This window comes from Lethenteron reissneri, chromosome 18 (genome assembly GCF_015708825.2).
Source record: "Lethenteron reissneri isolate LAM-NWPU_2019-01 chromosome 18, ASM1570882v1, whole genome shotgun sequence".
In the NCBI taxonomy this organism is placed as follows: domain Eukaryota; kingdom Metazoa; phylum Chordata; class Hyperoartia; order Petromyzontiformes; family Petromyzontidae; genus Lethenteron; species Lethenteron reissneri.
In genome coordinates, this window is record NC_083796.1 from 15,694,818 (window position 1) to 15,713,289 (window position 18,472).

The following is an 18,472-nucleotide window of genomic DNA, read 5'->3' on the forward strand; positions in this document are numbered from 1 at the left end:
GGCATTTGACAAGTCGAGGAATAGTGCATAGCAGCAGTGGCCTTCATCCAGATTACTGAAGATACATAAATATGTGATATATTCTACGGAGGGCTAGACATCTTCAATGTGGCACACGTCTTTTCGAGTCTGTGCCGAACGCCGTAATGAGGTTCAGGATTGTGACAATCAACTGCTTGGAGCCGTCCATAAATGACGTCACGCGATTTTTCACGATTTTTTACCCCCCCCCCCTCGTCCCAAAAGTCAGACCCCCCTCAAATATGACGTCACAAGCTCTGCCCCCCCCCCCCCCAAATAAACATGCTTCAAATCGCTTTAAACTATTGTCATTGGAGTGCGTATTTAATGTGGCGCTGCACTCTGATGTTGTAGGAGAAAACATTTATTAAAACGTCAATTTAATTAAGTAGAACGTGTTGTCTATATTTATTTAAAGTTGCGCATTTTTACGTGACGTCACATTTCTCCCCCCCCCCTCGTCACGCATCGTCACAAATGTCTGACCCCCCCCCCCCCCCCTAGGTGCGTGACGTCATTTATGGATCGGCCCCTTGGGTCCCACGCCGTATCATCCACGGGGGTTGTTTGATCATGCTCCACGCGGGCCAGTGCGGGTGAAGGCAGCAGGCACAGACGCCATCGTGAGTTCCGGACGGCGGATTTTGAACTTGGGGCGAAACCACCTGAACTAAACAAGATGGCGGCCAGCGGATAAGCGACGTCACTGATTGGTCTGGTGAGATCACGTGGCAACGCTATTCGAGCCACGTGACGTTGGTCACGTGGGGCTCTTTCGGGGGCATCGCGGTGTACAGTAGCGGCAGCTGGTACAGTGAGAGGTTCGTCTCCCGCGTTCATCGTCTCCGCGGCGCGACTGGCTGCTGGTGAGAGCCTGAAGATCCAGCCTGGCTCAGTGTGTGTGTGTGTTGAACTTCTTTCGCATCGTACGTAGCCAACCGTGCTAGTCGGAGGTGCGGGTGAAGGAAGACGAAACACAAAACGCGGATCTACAGAAATGAGCCTTCAATCGAGATTGTAAAAGTGCAGAGCTCCAGTCGCTTGCTAACAGTTGCATTCACCGTTTATAATGTTTTATTATCATATGGAGTCAGAGATGTATTCATTTTATGACCCCCAATTCTCCACGCATAACGCGGTGTCTTTGTTTTTACCACACAAGAAGCTTCGAGTCGTGCGGTGAATGCGTCATGGTTGTGCTAATTGTGGTCTCTGTCGCGATGTTTGTATTTGCGTGTCTTGAGCGCGCCTGTCTTGGCTTCCTGAAGTTGACGCGAATGTCCACGTGGACATGTGACATCACGGGCTGGCAAGACTGGCCTTGATACTGAAATCAGGACTGACATTTGGGGCCGTCCATAAATGACGTCACGCGATTTTGGAATCCCCCCCCCCCTCGTCACACGGCGTCACAAAAAGTCAGACCCCCCTCAAATATGACGTCACAGAGCTCTGCCCGCCCCCCCCCCCCCAAAAAAATAAAACATGCTTCAAATCGTTGCACTCTGATGTCGTAGGAGAAAACATTTATTAAAAAGTCTGTTCAATTAAGTAGAACGTGTCTATATTTATTTAAAGTTGAACATTTTGATTTGACGTCGCATTTCTCAACCCCCCCCCCCTCGTCTGACATCATTTATGGACGGCCCCTTTATGCATCAGAGGTTTTTTGGGTTATATCGCGTAAATATATAAATGTGTCTTAAAACCCGCCACCACCCGACACAGCCAACTAGTAAGGGTTGTCACGTAAACAGAACGTGCCAATCCGTCACCAGTACAGCACACCGGTGTGTTATTACAATGAACCAGTATAGCACACCGGTGTGTTATTACAATTACTGGCGAAATGTCGTACTCAGTTTGTAAATGTCGTGGCTTGGCTCTCCAACACACCGGTTAGTGCTGTACTAGTGACGAATTGGCACGTTCTGTTTACGTGACAACCCTTACTAGTTGGCTGTGTCGGGTGGTGGCGGGTTTTAACGACACATTTATATATTCACGCGATCTAACCCATAAAACCTCTTATGGATGACTGTACCTGCTGCATTGTGTCTGCCATAGAACTCTGCCATGGCGACCATTCTTCCCCTGGATCGGCTCGTAGTGGAGGTCGTGGACGCACACACGGGTGCTGCACATAGAGTGCCTGCCCTGGTGGGTCACTCACTCACAGGCACTGCTACAGCAAAACGCAAACACTGGCAGAGAGTATAACCTGAAATGTACAGAGAAACATGGATAAATAGATACTGGAAATTACATTTACAGAAGGAGGAATAACATTGATCCGAGAACTAATGCAAAGCAGAGAAATATGGACCGTTAAGAAAAGGGGGCTTTAGCAGTACATGTCGCAAAAAGGAATTCTGGCCGATGGAAAAGACGATTGACAGAATCGCAGCCAAAGGAGAGATCGTGTTGGAAATGGCAGCCATCGCGAATAGAGAGCAAGGCAACAGGAAGAATCAAATGATCTCATCACTGACGTGTAACACAATTTCCGTGTTAGAGGTTCACAGGAGAGTCCCTCTGTGCACTGTGTTGTGGCGGTGAGCTGTGCAGCACCCTCGCTGGAAGGTGGAGCGGAGGTTTGTGGCGTACCGCCCGCCCCCGCCTGAAGGCTGCCCTGTCGCACTGCACGAGTGGGTGGAGCGCTTGCGGTTTCTCACCAGCGATCTGGACTGGCTGCTCAAGCAGCCGCACCCACGCTTCTGGTCACAGGTGTTTTGTGCGACACCTCGCAACATTGACTTGTGTCTCTCTTTTGTACTTTGTGTCTCTCTTTTGTACTTTATTGAAACATTTACTATGTTTACGACTGTAATTCAAGACAGAAAAAGGTGAATTTTTTTATTTTTCAGACTACTTCATAGACCTAGTCATTTTAATCTAAGTATGACATAGTAACAGTTAAGCATTTCATTACAGTTTAATGCAATTCTTACGAATTAATACATTTTCGCGATAAAGCACGTGCAAAGACAAGCATGACTCTACATACTTGTTCTCTTGGATTTGTAATTAAGCTGTTAGATGTTGAACAGCACAGCATATTGTTTCTGTGATTAATTTTGGACAGATGGGTCTGTCCACTGTTGGATGAAGGCTTACCCTGCTGACACCATTTCTCACTGTCTCACGTTGCCATAATCCAACTTCTGCACAGGAACCAATCTCATAACTAAACCTGTGCAGGGATTACCCTTTAGGCGAGTTTATTTTAAACTCGCAGGGCAGTGCATCACCCGTGCTAGAGAATAGCCCGAAGAAGGAGATATGACAGACTTACTTCTGAGATCTCAAGTGTCAATTATCAGCTTGTTGCACTTGAGAAGCCAGTTTAATTACAGTCGGCCAAAACCTAGATTTTAACCCAGAATCTCAGTGGTGCCATCTCACTGCTCTTACCCATGAGCCACCTGGTCAATTAAACTGAGAATCATCATCACATGTTTGCAGAAAAATAATTGTAAATTAAACTAAAAAAAAACATGAACCCAAAACAAACTGAATGAAACTTGGCACTACAACGGAGGTGTCATTTACTGTAGCCAGCACTGACACAAGTGCCATGTCAACCCTGGCAGGTGGTGTTTGATGAAGATTTGCACAAGAGCCTGGATTCCTACGTTCGTCTGGTCACCCGGGCGTATGATGGTGCCGTGGACCGAGGCGGCGCCTGTGGAGGAAAGTGTTCGAAGCAGGGCGCATGCGAACCTTGCAACTTGCAGACCCAGTTACACCGCCAGGTGTTTATGGTTTACCTGCGAATGTCAACAAACAGAGAAAGCAAGGTCCTCAATGCCACTTTAAACACACACCCATTGCTACAGCTTGTATAACACACAAACATTCACACACACACGCTGCTGCTGTAACCAACACGAACATACACAAAGTCTACAGCTCTAACCACACACAACCAAAGCCCTAACTGGACACTATAACACAGCACACACTTCTACAACTCGAGTGTCAATTGATTTAATTTTATTTCGTGTTTTTGGTTGTATCTAGTGGAAACTGAAGCAGTCACAAGCTAAAGATCTTAAAATATCAAAATGGATAAAAAAAACTATTTACAATGAAGGAAGCAGTCTATTGAGATTGCACAAAGAGAGTGGTAATCTAAAAATCAGTAGAGAGCGTCAAAATACAAATTATATAAGGTGTAAGGCAAGGAGGTAAGCTCTCAAAAATGTTATTCACAGCAACATGAAAGTATATTTTCAATAAACGGAGAGAGCATTCGCCAACTCATACTTTCTGATATTCGTCATAACACAATGAAAATTATCTACAGGGAATGATTGAAGAATCTCTTGAAGGCTGCAGAGTTGGAGGAGATAGATATGAGTAAAACTAAAGTCATAATTTTGCCTATCTCAAAGTAATTGAGGGGCATAACTGGAAAACAACAGAATGTTATATCTGCAGCAGTTATTCAAGACAAATTGCGATCAAAATGAAGAGTGGTGCACGAGAGCAGGGATAATTGGGACGCTTGCCAGGAGATGGGAATGGTGTTGGAATGGCAGCCAAAGAAGATAAAGTGCCTGAGATGACAACTGCCACAGAGATGGGATGATAAGATGAGCTCATGTGCAGGCATGAGATAGAATGTGGCATCACTGGAGCATGAGGGATGGGGAAGGCATTGAGGTTTTCATCGAGTAGGGAGTGGAGAAACGATGGCTCGTCATGATAGTGTATGGAGTGACTTAGCTAGAGACAAAATATGACCATGAACGCTCTTCTAGCATATGTTACGAGTGCCATAATAGTCTTATTTTAAAATGAGCATCATTTTCAGAAAACCACTTGACTTGAGAAGCTAAGAAAACATTCAATGTAATTGGTATTGGTCAAACATCCTCATGTTGAACAATTATATGCAAATTATTCAATTAGATTTACACATAGCAACATCACCCCCGACAGATTAATTGGCAGGGCTCTCCTGAAACAGCGTTGAGACTGGCTTTCCACGGTAAACAAGTGTAATAAATAAATGTTTAGAAATACAATGTTATACTGATATTTTGTCATGGTCTCATGTTTACCTGACTGGCTATGGTTAAGAATATTAGATAATTTGATTGCAATCCATTGTCACAATTTTAATGAATATTTTAATTGTAATAGAATTTCTCATTTTATGTGCCCTGCAGGAATGCTTCCTGTCGACAGAAGCATTTGCCGAGGTCATCTACAACAACTTTCTCTTCGATGTTCCCAAGATCTTGGACCTGTGCGCCCTGTACGGCCGAGGGAATGGGGCTCTACTCAGCAAAATGATCGGTGCGGTTTAACACCGCTCGAGCGCTCACCTGGTCTCCACTGACCTTGTCATCTGCCCGGGTGGCACTGTTGGTTCGATTTTTCATGAATGAAAATCATGCATTTAAATCCCAGTGTAGCAGTTCTCTCAGTTCATTAACGCTTCAGAATTAAGTTTCAAATATATTTAGTTTAACCAGGTGAGAACTCAAGGTGAGACCTCTGTCATTAAAGGTAATTAAATACATACCACTTTTTGAAAGTCAGTAGTAGAGTCCTATAGAGAGACTGATCTCTGCCACAGAAATGTGGAGTTTGTTTTATTTATTTTTATTCCCCGTGAATGTTTTCTTCATGTTCAAGACTTAGGACAGGTGAATTGTGCCTTGAGCTGGTGGTTTTCTGTTGAGCGCGATACCATGGTCATGTTGAACCTTACAGGTGGTCCAAGTGCTTCCCAGTGACTTCTGTTCCACATTATAGTGCACAGCATCCCCACAGTTGCAACATCAGCACGGCCCATACAGCAATGCTCAGGTCTTTTGCTTGTGTCCATGGGAGATCTAAGATGAGTAACTGAAACCCACTCCGCTCTGTGTTGTTGTGACCACGCCATGTATTTTGTTGTGTTTGCATAAGGTCGTTGCTGTTGGTATTGCTGAACGAGAATGGCTGGGAGTGCTGAGGATTCTGTTAGCTGAATGTCTGATTTCAGTTTTACTGGTGAGAAGTCTTTTTTGGTGGTGCCAGTGTGGGCATTGAGGGTCTGTGGTGTGGTCTGCCATTACAGGTAACATTTTCAAGAAGCAGCCAGCCTACCTCAGTGACCTGGAGGAGAGCATTCCTACTATTTTGCAGGCGAGGCAGAACCCACACAGCAGGGCAGCACGTTTATTTGAAGCACATGGGTGAGAGGTGGAAGGAGCTGTAGAGCGAAGAATGAGGGCTACTACGCCTTTGTGCCGTCAGGGCCGTGACACGCTGCGTGGTGCTTATAGTGCGATTTTTTTGGCGCTAACGTATGATTTGTGTGCAGGTGTTTGACATGATAGCGGGAAAATGCGGCGTCACGAGCCACGTGTGGAGCGATGGGTTTCCACAGAAGCTCACCGGCCAGGCCTCCCACTCTACAGCGACCATACCTGACTTGGTAATGCAGACTCGCAGCACACAAGGAACACGCGGCGGCGGATACCGAACATACATTCTGAGTGCGACACACAACCGTGAAACACCAAATACATTGACATGCTCATCTCTCACAATACAATGGCCACCCCCTCAGCTCTCACAGCTCTCACAGCTCTCGCATAAACCACACCCCCCTCTTCCCCCCCCCCATCTCGGTTCCCATCTTTGGATTTCCCACTCGCTTAGGCACAATCTCTAGCCCCCACCCTCTTGCCCGATGCGGCAACCCCCCGTCCCCCCCTCTCGGCTCTATATATGAGGACTTGTTTCAGCAGCCTGTTTCTCTATCCCACCTGAGGACGATTGCTTGTGTGGATTGAAAGGTCGTGATCTATTATTCTTTCTACCCACGTGACTACCGAAAGAACCAAAGAGTATGGATTCCTGCAGTCATGAAAGCTTCAAATCAAGATGTTTTCAGACTGACTTTAGGAAAATGCCATTGCACAGTGGAATTGATAATATATTTACTCTGCTTTCAGGGTACAACCAATTATCTGGTTACATACTTAATGCTCTACCCTAATTTAAATCTGAAAGGTTACATGGTCTTTTTTATTAAACAAAGTTGCTGAGCACAGGCCCAAAGGCCCAGAACATCTTAAATTGAAGGATAAAAAAGCTTGTGAAAAAGAGAGAATGGGAGGGAATTCCAAAGTGGAGCACTGCAAATGAAGAAGCAGAAAGAAGTGGTGGTGGTGGTGGTCGAATACAATATGGATGAGACGAATCAGTCAGTCTGTTCAGTCCCAGTCCTCAACATGGGTTGAAGAATTATTGAGTGAAGTTCACGGCAACAGTAGCCATGGTAGTAGTAGAAATAGAAGAGGGATAAGTAGGCGACTGACAGCCGGTGAACGAGTAACTGGAGTTTATTGGTGCGGTGTGTGTGTCTGCGGTGGCGTGGATGTGTGCAGGAGCTGAAGGATTTACTGCAGTACCTATGCGACGTTGCCACGACTCTCTTTGCGTTTTTGGACGTTTACCCTGCGGCGGCCGCAACCTTCCTGCGGCAGGACGCCCTGTCCAGGTGCAGAGGCACTCAGGCACAGTACCAGGAGAAGGGCAGCGCGAATGGAAAAAGATTTACTGTATACGGCAGAACCCTTTTTGCCAATATAAACGTTGATAGCGCATTGGATTTCAAACCAAGCCATATTGTTTTTATAAACAGACAAGCAGCGTTTTGGAGTATTTTCTGCCTGTTTATGACACTATCACAAATATATTTCAAATGAGTTTCTTGATACGTGAATGAAAACGTTTTATTCTCTGTTCAAGGATTTCAGGTTTTTATGAGATTGTGGTTCCTGAGATGGAGAAAGTGCTGACCCAGACAAACTTTGAAGACAAAGAGTAAGTGTTTGGATCAGAGCCAGCACGCGATGTTGTTTAACAGTCTGCTGTTGTGTGACACGTGTATACATGATTCATGTTGCCCATAGTGGATTTGGTGCAATGCAGTACGCACACTCAAAGCTCTTCGTGATCATGCCACTATCTCCATACACCTTTCTCTTAGCAAGGATTGCTGCTTTAAATTCATCATTGTTCAGAAATGACAACTTCAACAGCAATTATCATCACTTCTCTGTATTAAATGCAGCCGTGTGTAAAAAAAATTTTGGTACTTACATTGATAGAAAAAAAAACATTTTAAATAGTAAACGGTGTTCCATCATTGTGTAGACTGGGACGAGCTGTGTACATGACAGGTACGGGTTTTACATTCAAGAGCCGAATGTCTCACAGGGCTATACCTAATAAATGAACTTGAACTTTAAACTTGAAACATGAGCGATTCTCTTGAGCTCCTGTCATTGCCCGTGTCAGACTGCAGGATGAGCTGTGCCGCTTACTGGTCACGTCCCAGCGGCGTCTGCTGAGCGTGAGCCACGCTGTCATCTCCGCCTGCTGCTTGCAGCCCCTGCTGGATGCTCGGTCCGTACTTGTTCTGCAGCGTCGGGGTGGTGTTAATCCGTTGTTTACCTTCTGTTTCACAAATAAACTGTATGCATACAGTATATGTATGTGTACCTTGTAACAGCTGAGAAGTCGAGCAATGAATTTTTTTTTATGGAATAAGACGAGAAAAAGAATAGAGAAGAAATGTTAATCTGGGCTAACTGCTCCAATAGTCGGAGCATCTACAGCCAAAGGTCGCTATTCCTGAAAGTAGTTGCACCAGTGGCCCCAGAAATCTATGAAGAGCTGCCTCTAGAGCCTAGTATAGCTTTGCTTTGTGTGCTGTTTGACGTGTAGCTATGGATATACAAATGTGTTGCTGTTTTTGTATGGGCGTGGCTCCTGCCATGCCTGTGTGCAGCACGGAGCAGGTGCAGGACGTGGTGGAAGAATACTTGAATGTCGTCATGACCCTGCTGCAGCAGCACCGGTTAGTACTTTTGCAAATTACGAAGCCTTGCCCACATGCATACGTGGTCTATAATGATTAATTTAAAGTGATTGGCAACCATACCGTATATGCTTTCCAAGAATTGTGTACATTGTAACCAACTGTAAATAACGTGCAGATGACAATAGGAATGTCCCACTGTTTAATGGATAAGGAGTTTTCTTAGTGGGTAATGGGATGAAAAACCCCCATATGTAAACCTTATGTTTCCCAGATGTCCTCATAGAGGATATGTGTTGCCTCAGTTATTTTATTAACACACGTGGCAAAGAGATGACATTTATTTTAACATTCTCCACAATGACGCTTAATGAATAGTTTGTGTTACGTATTACAATGGCTTGCATTGATTTAGGACCAATCTATGATAGAAAGGTCCTTGCCTATAAACATCTGGCATTTCACCAGCATTGATTCAGGCAAGGTCGACTCTGCTTGTGAGACACTGACAGTCGAAACTGGTCTAGAGTTTATTTGTATTGAAATAGTGCTGTTATTAAAGGTGCACACTCCCAGAAGACCATGTGGCCAATGGGTTACGTAAAATACAGTATTTTATTTTTGCATGAGAGATATGGAAGGGGGCATTATTTTTCAAGTTATAAATACAGAATTAAATACAGCATTAATTGTCTCATTTGGAACTCATATACTCGGGATTTAAATCATCATTAAATTCACGGATAAAAATCACTGTTTATGCCGATTAGCATGAGTGCCTTTATTCCCTTCCATCACCATCACACAGACATGATGAGCATCTGGTGTAATATATTGTAAAATAGTTGTAAATAATAGTAATGTGTTGTCATGTCAACAACTCCTAGGTTTCTTGCAGATTTTGATGAACTCTACCCAATTGCGGATGATATCAGCATAATGCAGCAGGCTTCACCCAGCTTGTATCCTTGTGAAATGCATGGCATTTACACTTTAAGTGAGTCACATGTTCCACGAGAGGGCTCGACTGAACCACCATTCTACCGGGTACTTGCCAGATAAGCCACTTCTAGAGTTGCGCCTTCGTGCATTCAGTCCAACTTAAATCTCATCCTACCTCAGCCTACATTATTATATATGATTATGCTTGTTTACCCAAAGGGTCCTGCCAAGTTTTGACAGGAAGGGGTGATGTTGCAATGTGTTATCCCAATTAAGTAATTTGCAGGTAATTTTTCAGCATTGGGATGACAATGACATCCATAAATAATGTCTAAGCCATAAACAATATGTCTATGCATGTGTTCTTCCCCACTTATTTAGTAAGCTTCAAACTCCATTCTTCACACCCTCACTCCACCACCACACTTTCCTTTCTCAAAGAAATGGCTTGAAATTAGTATTTCTTTGGCTTGCAAACTGTGGCAGTTTAAACTGTGGTCATACTCTCTAACTCAGCATGACCGCAGAGATGAGACCCGCATCTCCTATGTACTGGATGCTGTTCGGGAGGCACGGCAGTCTGCAGGCAGCAGGCGGCCTTCTCAGCATCCTCAACACATGGCAAACTGTGAGAGCCCAGCTGCTGATCAACACAGCAGCATCGCCACACAAAACTTCAATGGCAGTGAAGATGCCGAGCCTGACCATGTAAGTTGATGTATGCTACGCAAATTGTGCGTTCAGCCATGTGTGCACACACGCATGTGAGATGGAACATCTCCATGTGCGCCTGTGTCTTGACATGGCCCAGCGGCAGCCGGCTGGCCATCCTGGTAATTAATGAGGTGTATTATACATAGATATGTGCCATCTGCTTCACAGTGGATGTTAAACATCCTGTGATGTCAATCGTAATGAGTAGGCCATTGTTCGTTCGTTTCTCAATCCGCTTGTCCTGGTGAGGGTCGCGGTGGCAGCATATTGAGTAGGGAGGTCATTGTGTGCCATTGTTATGGTCCAAATTTGCCAAATTCGCAAAGTTACCTGCAAATGTACTCATGGGATTAGACACAGCAATCATCACCTATTGCAATGATAACCTCCCTGCAAGTGGGAATTAAGAGGACTAATGCCCACTTGCAGAATAGTGCAGTCACCTTTTGCTGCACAAGGACAGCTGCCACTGGGGGACGCCCAATGGCAGCTGTCCTTGTGGCTACGAACGGTGCGAAATAAGTTCAACATACATACATACATGCCCTTGTAACATGTGAGATGAGATGCTACGTAAGGCACTTTGAATTTCTGAGGAATTTAAGCACCGTGCTAATGCAATATTGTAATTATGGCGGCTCATGAGTTGTTTTGCTCGGTTAATGTGGTCGTTGTAATTGCATCTCGCTTCTCTTTGTTCTTCCTGCTCCTCCTCCCGGCTCCACAGGAGTCGGTGTCTCGTGGTGTGGAGATGGGCGGCGTGGAGCTCGCCTCGCTCGTGTGCGGCATCCGCGATCTGTTTCCTGAGCTGGGGGATGGGTTCATCGAAGCAGGACTGCATGCCCTCAACTATGACTCTGAGAGCCTGGTCAGCCGACTGCTCGACGACACTCTGCCTGACCAGCTGAAAGACCTGGACAGGAGCATGCCGAAGTGAGCAGCCTTCCATTCAGAAAAAAAGTCTCATACACGATGCTCATTCGAAAGAGGCAATAAACAATTTAAGTATCATTGGCCAAGTAGATAACCTGGCTTGGTGAAAGACCAATGACCGTGCAGTGCCAGCCTGTACGGCCTCCGTGCCGTATGCACGCGGCGCTGGGTTTGTATTGAATTGACGAGCCGTAGAGTCACCTTGCGATGCATACCCTGGCTCGCAGGACGGAGGAGAGCAAGGTGCCATCGTTGCTGGCGGAGAGGCGCGGGGTATTTGACGGAGACGAGTTTGACGTGTTCAGCCGTGACTCTGTCGACCTGGCGCGGGTGCACAAGGGAAAGAGGTGAGAGACCCCACTGCTGCATGAGGCGCGGGAACACATGGCCTCCACGCGTCGCACATCGTCCTGCACCCCTGGGGTACGCAGGCTGAATCTCTCACATTCTATTGCATATGAAGGAATCAATATATTCAGGAGATACATGCCAATGTCTGTTAACCACAAGAGGGCTTCACGATAGCGATAGGGTAGTTTGCTATTCCTCTGTTGAAGGAGCACAGACTACAGTGGCTTACTGCATGGTCCATAGGTTGGGCTGGATGGTCACAACCGCACTACTGAGGCTTGTCTTTAATTTTCCATTTATGAAGGAGATGTGTGCACCAGCCTGTTCGTAATTTTTCACGTAGCACTTTTCCTTGTGAAATCAAACAGCTTATTTAAAATGGATTTATGCATGGTTCTAATCTCTTCCTTACAGCCCTGAGCCAGTGATGAATATCTTGAGGGTAAAGCTGACCATACCTGGACGTCAATTATAACATTTCCATTATGTACTTTTATGTTTTTTCGGTAAAGTCACGTAGGTAAAAAATAATAAAAGTAAAATAATAATAAATGTAAATAAATATATTAAATCACAGCGTTTCGGAGGCAACACAAGCTTCCTTCATCAGGTGTAAAAAATTAACCCGTAAAAACAAAGTTTTTCACTCTAAATCCTTTATATGCGTGGCGGCTCGAGTCCTCTCGTCCTCTGGCTTGAGATGGCTGCCACCTATGGGTCAGATGATTGTCTGCCAGCATTAAGCAATTGGTAATTAAATATTTAAAAAAATTCCCTAAACAGTGTAAAATTTTGGAAACAATTTTCACGAAAATTTATTGTCACGCACAACGAGTCTGTGGAAAATGTCAGCTCGATTGGATCACGGGAAGTGTGTTAAAAAACGACCGAAAGATTTGCACGGTTGTAAGCAAGCAAGCACGCAAGCACTCAAGCAAGCACGCAAGCAAGCAAGCGAACTTAATATAAAGGATTTAAAAAGGCACAGCAGTGCTACAGTTATTGCCTCTGAAACGTGATTTAATTGATTTATTTTCATTTATTATTATTTTACTTTTATTATTTTTTTCCTACGTGACTTTACCGAAAAAAACCTAAGAGTATGAATCCTTGCAGTCACGAAAGCTTCAAATGTAGAATTTCCATTATGTGTTTTTAATTTTACTGACCCTGGGGAGATGAAGAGTAGTACTCAAATGTTGAGCTCATCGACCTTGTAACTGCAAGTTGCACACTTGAGACCACGTTAGCATTTGGCCACATCACACACCTGCAGTATGAACCAGAGTGGCCTGCCGGATTCAATCTGCGAACCTCTCCAGCGAGCGGCAAACCTGCTGCTGCTGGGCCCCGTCACCGCCCCATGGAAATTCCACATTTCTTTGGTGTATGTTGAAACGAAGCTGGTTTGGTGTTCAGGCCGGCAGGGCCAGGCGGCTGGCGGTCGGTGCTCGCCGACCGGAGCGGCGTAACCGGCCCCTCGCGAGAGCGGTACGCGCCATACGGCCTGGTCTGTGACGAGGAGGAGGAAGAGCCTGGGCTGCCGGGGGCAGGCGGCGTGCGGGATTACGACGATGAGTACGACGACACGTACGATGTCGGCCACGTCTGTGCCAACGACGGGGACGCTGATGACGATGTGCTGGCGCGCCGGTAAGCCAGGGCTACACTGCCCTCTGTGTACTGGTATATCAGTTTTAATTGGGAATCATTGGGTAGGGCCCTTGGGCTATCGCATCTAGAGCCAAGTCAAAGTGTCACTTTGCTCAAGTGGGCAGTGGCACACTTCTCTTCTCCATTAGCAGCCCTGGGCCTGTGGTGGAATTTCCACATTTTCTGGATGGGGTGGAGCCAGTTTTTCCTCAGAACAACCTTTGTTGAGTAATTTTTTATGAACGTTAATTATAATAACATCCAAACACCTATAACAATGTACATCACATCAAACCATGCGTGTGACCGGTCAATGACATCTGTATCATTTGCTGACTTTCCCTAGAGATGTCTGACAGGGACTGATCCTAGTAGGCATGACTGTGTCATGGGGAGAGAGCAGTTGTAATTCATACATTCTACACTAACAGGCTAAATGTCTCATTAACACAGCCACCGTTTCGGTGGTTTTCTTACATTGACATGCTAATCTTACATTAACAGATTGACATGCTAATCTCTCACAATACAATGACCACCTCCACAGCTTTGTAGTCGTGGAGGTATATCAGCTTGCCGATCTTATATTTAGATGCAAATTCCATCTCTAGCCCCGCCCACTTACCCTTGGGCTACACCCATCTCAAACCTATATAACATCCTGCCTCAGCAGCTCTCCCGCTATATTTTTTCACCTGATGACGATTGCTTGTGTTGCGATCGAAACGTCGTGATTTTTTTCTTTTTCTACGTGGCATTACCGAAAGACCCAAAGAATATGAAGTTGTAATCTTTCAAGTCAGGTTCTCTGTCAGTGTTGTGCAGCCAGACAAGAACACAATGAAATGTACAGTAAGATCCATATAGATAGCGCTTTAGCAGGCGAAATAAAAATTGCATAAACTGGTATAGATTCCACCATGCAGGACAGTTTCTACGACACTTGCAGTCATGCACAACACCCCTGCGCCTGAATAATATCTTTCCACGTTGCGTGGGTGTTCCAGTAAGACTCTTGTGCGACTTACTTTCAGGCCGTTTGTGACACCGCGGGTGCTGCAGACCCGATCAAGAGAAGACAGGAAAGTTGCATCAAACTACGAGGTTGAAGAGGATAACGAGGATAAAAACAAGGTGTGAGCTCCACTATCACTTCCAGGGACATGTGAATGTTTACGTAAATGAAGACCCTCATGCTCATCTAACGTAACCCGAACTCGTCACAAAACCCCGAGGCGATCCTTGTACAAGCTCTAGCCCAATATTAATATAAAAGCTTCGAATCTAGTATAAAATACGCAGTTTAAGATACTTTCCTGATCTGTAAGTTGAAATAGCTCCCTGATTGGATTTTACCTTTGATGATTAGTTTCTCGTTTGTGCCTTCTCATGAGTGTGCTACACAGCCCGGTTCTTATTATTGTGGAGAGATTGCAATGTCGGCTCTCCTCATCTCCATCACGGAGTCCATACTTCATCACAGGAACTATTTTGGAAGACTCATGCCTTTGCAATACGGTCTATGCTTTGTCACAGAATAGTAAAAGTGGCGTGGAAAATGACTGCTGTAAGCGATTATGGTGCCAGAAAGGTGGTGCATTTTAAAGCACAGCAAACTACCGTGCATTGCCGTGTTAAAGTTCGCTCGTATAATTATAGATTCTGTTCATTGGTCATTTAGATTGGTCACTCCCTTTCACTTGTACCTCCGATGAGCACCGCTGGCTACATAATGTGCAAAGAAGTTCAACAAACGTACATATTTACGGCACCTGGTATCACATGGTAATAGTTAGTTGCCTTCTTACATGATCAGGCAGTTTCCCACCACAGTCCTGTCCTAGTGCCACCTCCGAGTTCGTTTTCAGATGCTTCAGTGATGATTATAAACTCTGCCACAATCTGCTACCATAATAAATTCTTCCTCCACCAGTCCCTTCTTTGGTTCACCAAGGTTCATGTCTGCCTCCTCTTTTTATTGGTCAATTGTTAAGCACTTTCGAGTTGGAATTAACTTTTTGTAATATGTGATCAGACTTCACTCACCTCCACCCATGCAGAGGAATCGGTGTACTAATTCACTCCAGTGACTTGCTCACCAGTGACGAGTCACCTGCTTGTCACTCTTTTATCGCTACTGCTATGCTTACTCTTCCTGTGAACTTCACTCATTGATTCTTCCACCCATGTTGAGGACTCGGTCTACCAGATGGTTTCGTCTCATCTGCACTGTATTGACTCACCAGACTGCAAGTTACAACATTCTCACCCACTCACCACACTGCAGGTCACAACAACACATTCACCCACTCACCACCCTGCAGGTCACAACAACACACTCACCCACTCACCACAATGCAGGTCACAACAACACTCACTCACCACTCTGCAGGTCACAGCAACACACTCACCCACTCACCACACTGCAGGTCACAGCAACACACTCACCCACTCACCACAATGCAGGTCACAACAACACTCACCCACTCACCACTCTGCAGGTCACAACAACACTCATCCCACTCACCACTCTGCAGGTAACCTGACTTCACTTTCTGCTGTTTTGTTCGCACTGCTCCACTTCGGAATTTACTTCCATTGTCTATTTTCCCAAGCTGTTATAACAATGCTCAATTCAAGACACATGTTAACTCTTATCTATTACAAATGTGGGTCTGTGTTCAGCAACTGTGCTATAAAAATATATTTTTTCACGTGGTTCTATATCAAGAACTCTTTATCTGTTAATTTTACAGATAGCAGCTGTGTGTGATTCAGATTTTCATGTTGTGTATTTGTTTATGATGATGCCTTGTATTTATGTGTCATGTGCTCATGGACAGAGCGTGTTTGCACAGGAGAGACCCCGGGATGACTTTGTGATGGACCCTGCCGTTTTGAGGGAGCAAATGGCTGCCAAACGAGAAACATTAATGGCAAACAGGGGGTAAGAGTTCGCCCACTCCGCCGCGTGTGACCGTAAAGAGTGACAGTTGCCTTTAGTATTTATCACACCAGTCTTTGCCCAGTAACCCCCTGAACTTTGTAATTTAGACTGTTTCCAAGGTCTCTTTAACACAACAGTCATCTCAATTTGTTATCACCTGGTTATTTACTGCACTCACTCGCTCACGAGCAGTTGGCCAGTCACCTCCTGATTACTCTTCCATCGCTACGGCCGTGATTCATGTTCTTGTGAACTTCACCCATTGATTCCTCCACCCGTGTTGAGGACTGAGTCAACCGGACTGACTGTTGCATCTCATTCAAACTGCTTTCAACCAGTGCATTGCAACTCACAACACTTCTCTTTCTTCTTCCCTCACACTGCTGATTGGAATTTGGAATTATCTCTCGTCTCTTTTCCCCAAGCTCTTATAGCCTTCCTCAATTCAAGGAACGTGCTAACTCATACCTATTACAACTTTGATCATGCTGTATCTTACTGGTTGCTTGATGATTTGGGCCTTTGCTCAGCAACTGATAAAAAACTGCGTCACATTTGGATGTAAATTGAAGCATGAATAATGTAACCAAATAATTGGTTTTACCCATGATGCATAATGAATCTCTTAGCAATTCCCCTGTGCAGTGGCATTTTCCCAAAGTCAGTCTGAAAACATCTTCTTCCACTGCATGCAAGACCAAGTCTCGGTCTCAAGCAGCGCCTGCACCGTGGTCTACCGCATTATCAGCTTGTGGCGCATGCCTCAAAATTTAAAGAGCACAGAGTAGCACAGGCGTGTCAGATAGTCATCTGGTTGTTTAATATCTCTGGGTGTCCAGACTGTCATCACAGAACACGCAGCAATACGGTAAGCACACTCTGAAGCTGACAAACTGGAGAAAAAAGGGAAAATCATACAACCAGGTATTGTAATGATAGGCATGAACCTGAACAAATCAATAAGCAAAATACATCTTTAATGATGCCTAAACGTCCTCTCACCCAGTTCAAGAAAAGGCATGCGTTTGTGACCTTAAAAAAACACCTGCTTTGAAACAACGCTCACCTTGTGTGGGTTTTACTTATTTTGTGCTGATATTTATACTCAAATGTGGACATGAGCCCCCTGGTTCAAGACTGTATACCTCTTCCAGCCACTTTACATTAAGTAATTCCATTACACATACAGTGTTTTTAAAGCATTTGAGTCATCCTTTCTCGTGTTTATTGTTCAGCAATAGCACCGAGTTTTACAGCACGACTACAGAAGAAGTTCGTTGTTCAGGGTGCGTGGTCTGGTTTCGTGTGTGGGTGTGTGATGTTGACACAGGCACAGAGGCGGGGCAAATCAAGCGGTGCGAGGGGTTGGCCGTGGCCAGGGCCAGTCGAATGAGACTCTCGTGCAGCGGCGACGGAAGGAGGAGAACAAGAGTAAACGTGGCAATCACAACCGCCGGGCGGGAGCCAGCAGCAAGCTCAGGCGGGGAATGATTCCCTCGTAGCCTCGGCGATGCGGCCCAGCCCTGCTGCAAACGTGCAGCTACACATCGCTTTGTGTTTTGACACTGCTCATGCTTTGGGCACGTGTGCATTCATATGTGTAAGCACGTACAAGTGTGGTACCTGGGAAATTGTGGCTTGAGATTTGTCACTATTTTACATTTCCAGTAAGTAAATGGATGAGCAGTTATCTTGTGTGTTTGAGTGAATCATCATCCCATATAATATATATAAGCGCACAACTTTATCTATCTGTGATGAACGCTGCGCTTTCCGTCGTTTTCATGTAGTGGGCACTGCAAACATACGCGCCCCCTGCATGAACGATGGAGGCGCAGGGACAGACGTTCGATTACGTTGGAATCGATCTGCAGACGGCGGTCTTCTCGCACGGCCAGCTCTGTCGCCTTATCTCGATCCCGCAATCCCAAACAGGTGAAAGTCCGCATCAAACTGAACCCCCGGCAAGGCCATCTACTTAACGACGAGAGAAAAATCACACAATGTCCTTTTCAGTTAAGTCTTCCAGATGTAAAATGATATAAGCTTTTAATGAAGAAATAAAATTAGCTAATTCA

At 45.2% G+C, this 18,472-nt stretch overlaps 1 protein-coding gene across 3 annotated transcripts; it reads left to right on the forward strand.

Moving 5' to 3' along the window:
* The first annotated feature begins 784 nt into the window (after positions 1-784).
* ASCC2 (activating signal cointegrator 1 complex subunit 2) lies at positions 785-18,084 on the forward strand. 3 transcript variants are annotated; one of them, XM_061553962.1, is made up of 19 exons: positions 785-887; positions 2,089-2,181; positions 2,590-2,748; positions 3,615-3,821; positions 5,199-5,328; positions 6,098-6,165; positions 6,344-6,457; positions 7,416-7,528; positions 7,780-7,854; positions 8,332-8,439; positions 8,825-8,893; positions 9,742-9,816; positions 10,324-10,504; positions 11,238-11,443; positions 11,671-11,790; positions 13,214-13,447; positions 14,482-14,581; positions 16,291-16,394; positions 17,725-18,084. In XM_061553962.1, exons 2-19 carry the CDS (start codon positions 2,098-2,100, stop codon positions 17,894-17,896), a joined length of 2,319 nt encoding a protein of 772 aa, XP_061409946.1. In that variant the 5' UTR covers positions 785-887; positions 2,089-2,097; the 3' UTR covers positions 17,897-18,084. The 3 variants fall into 3 exon arrangements, with proteins under 3 accessions (XP_061409946.1, XP_061409948.1, XP_061409947.1); XM_061553964.1 differs by having other exon boundaries at positions 16,306-16,394; XM_061553963.1 differs by lacking the exon at positions 785-887 and adding an exon at positions 1,020-1,038.
* The last annotated feature ends 388 nt before the right edge of the window (positions 18,085-18,472 follow it).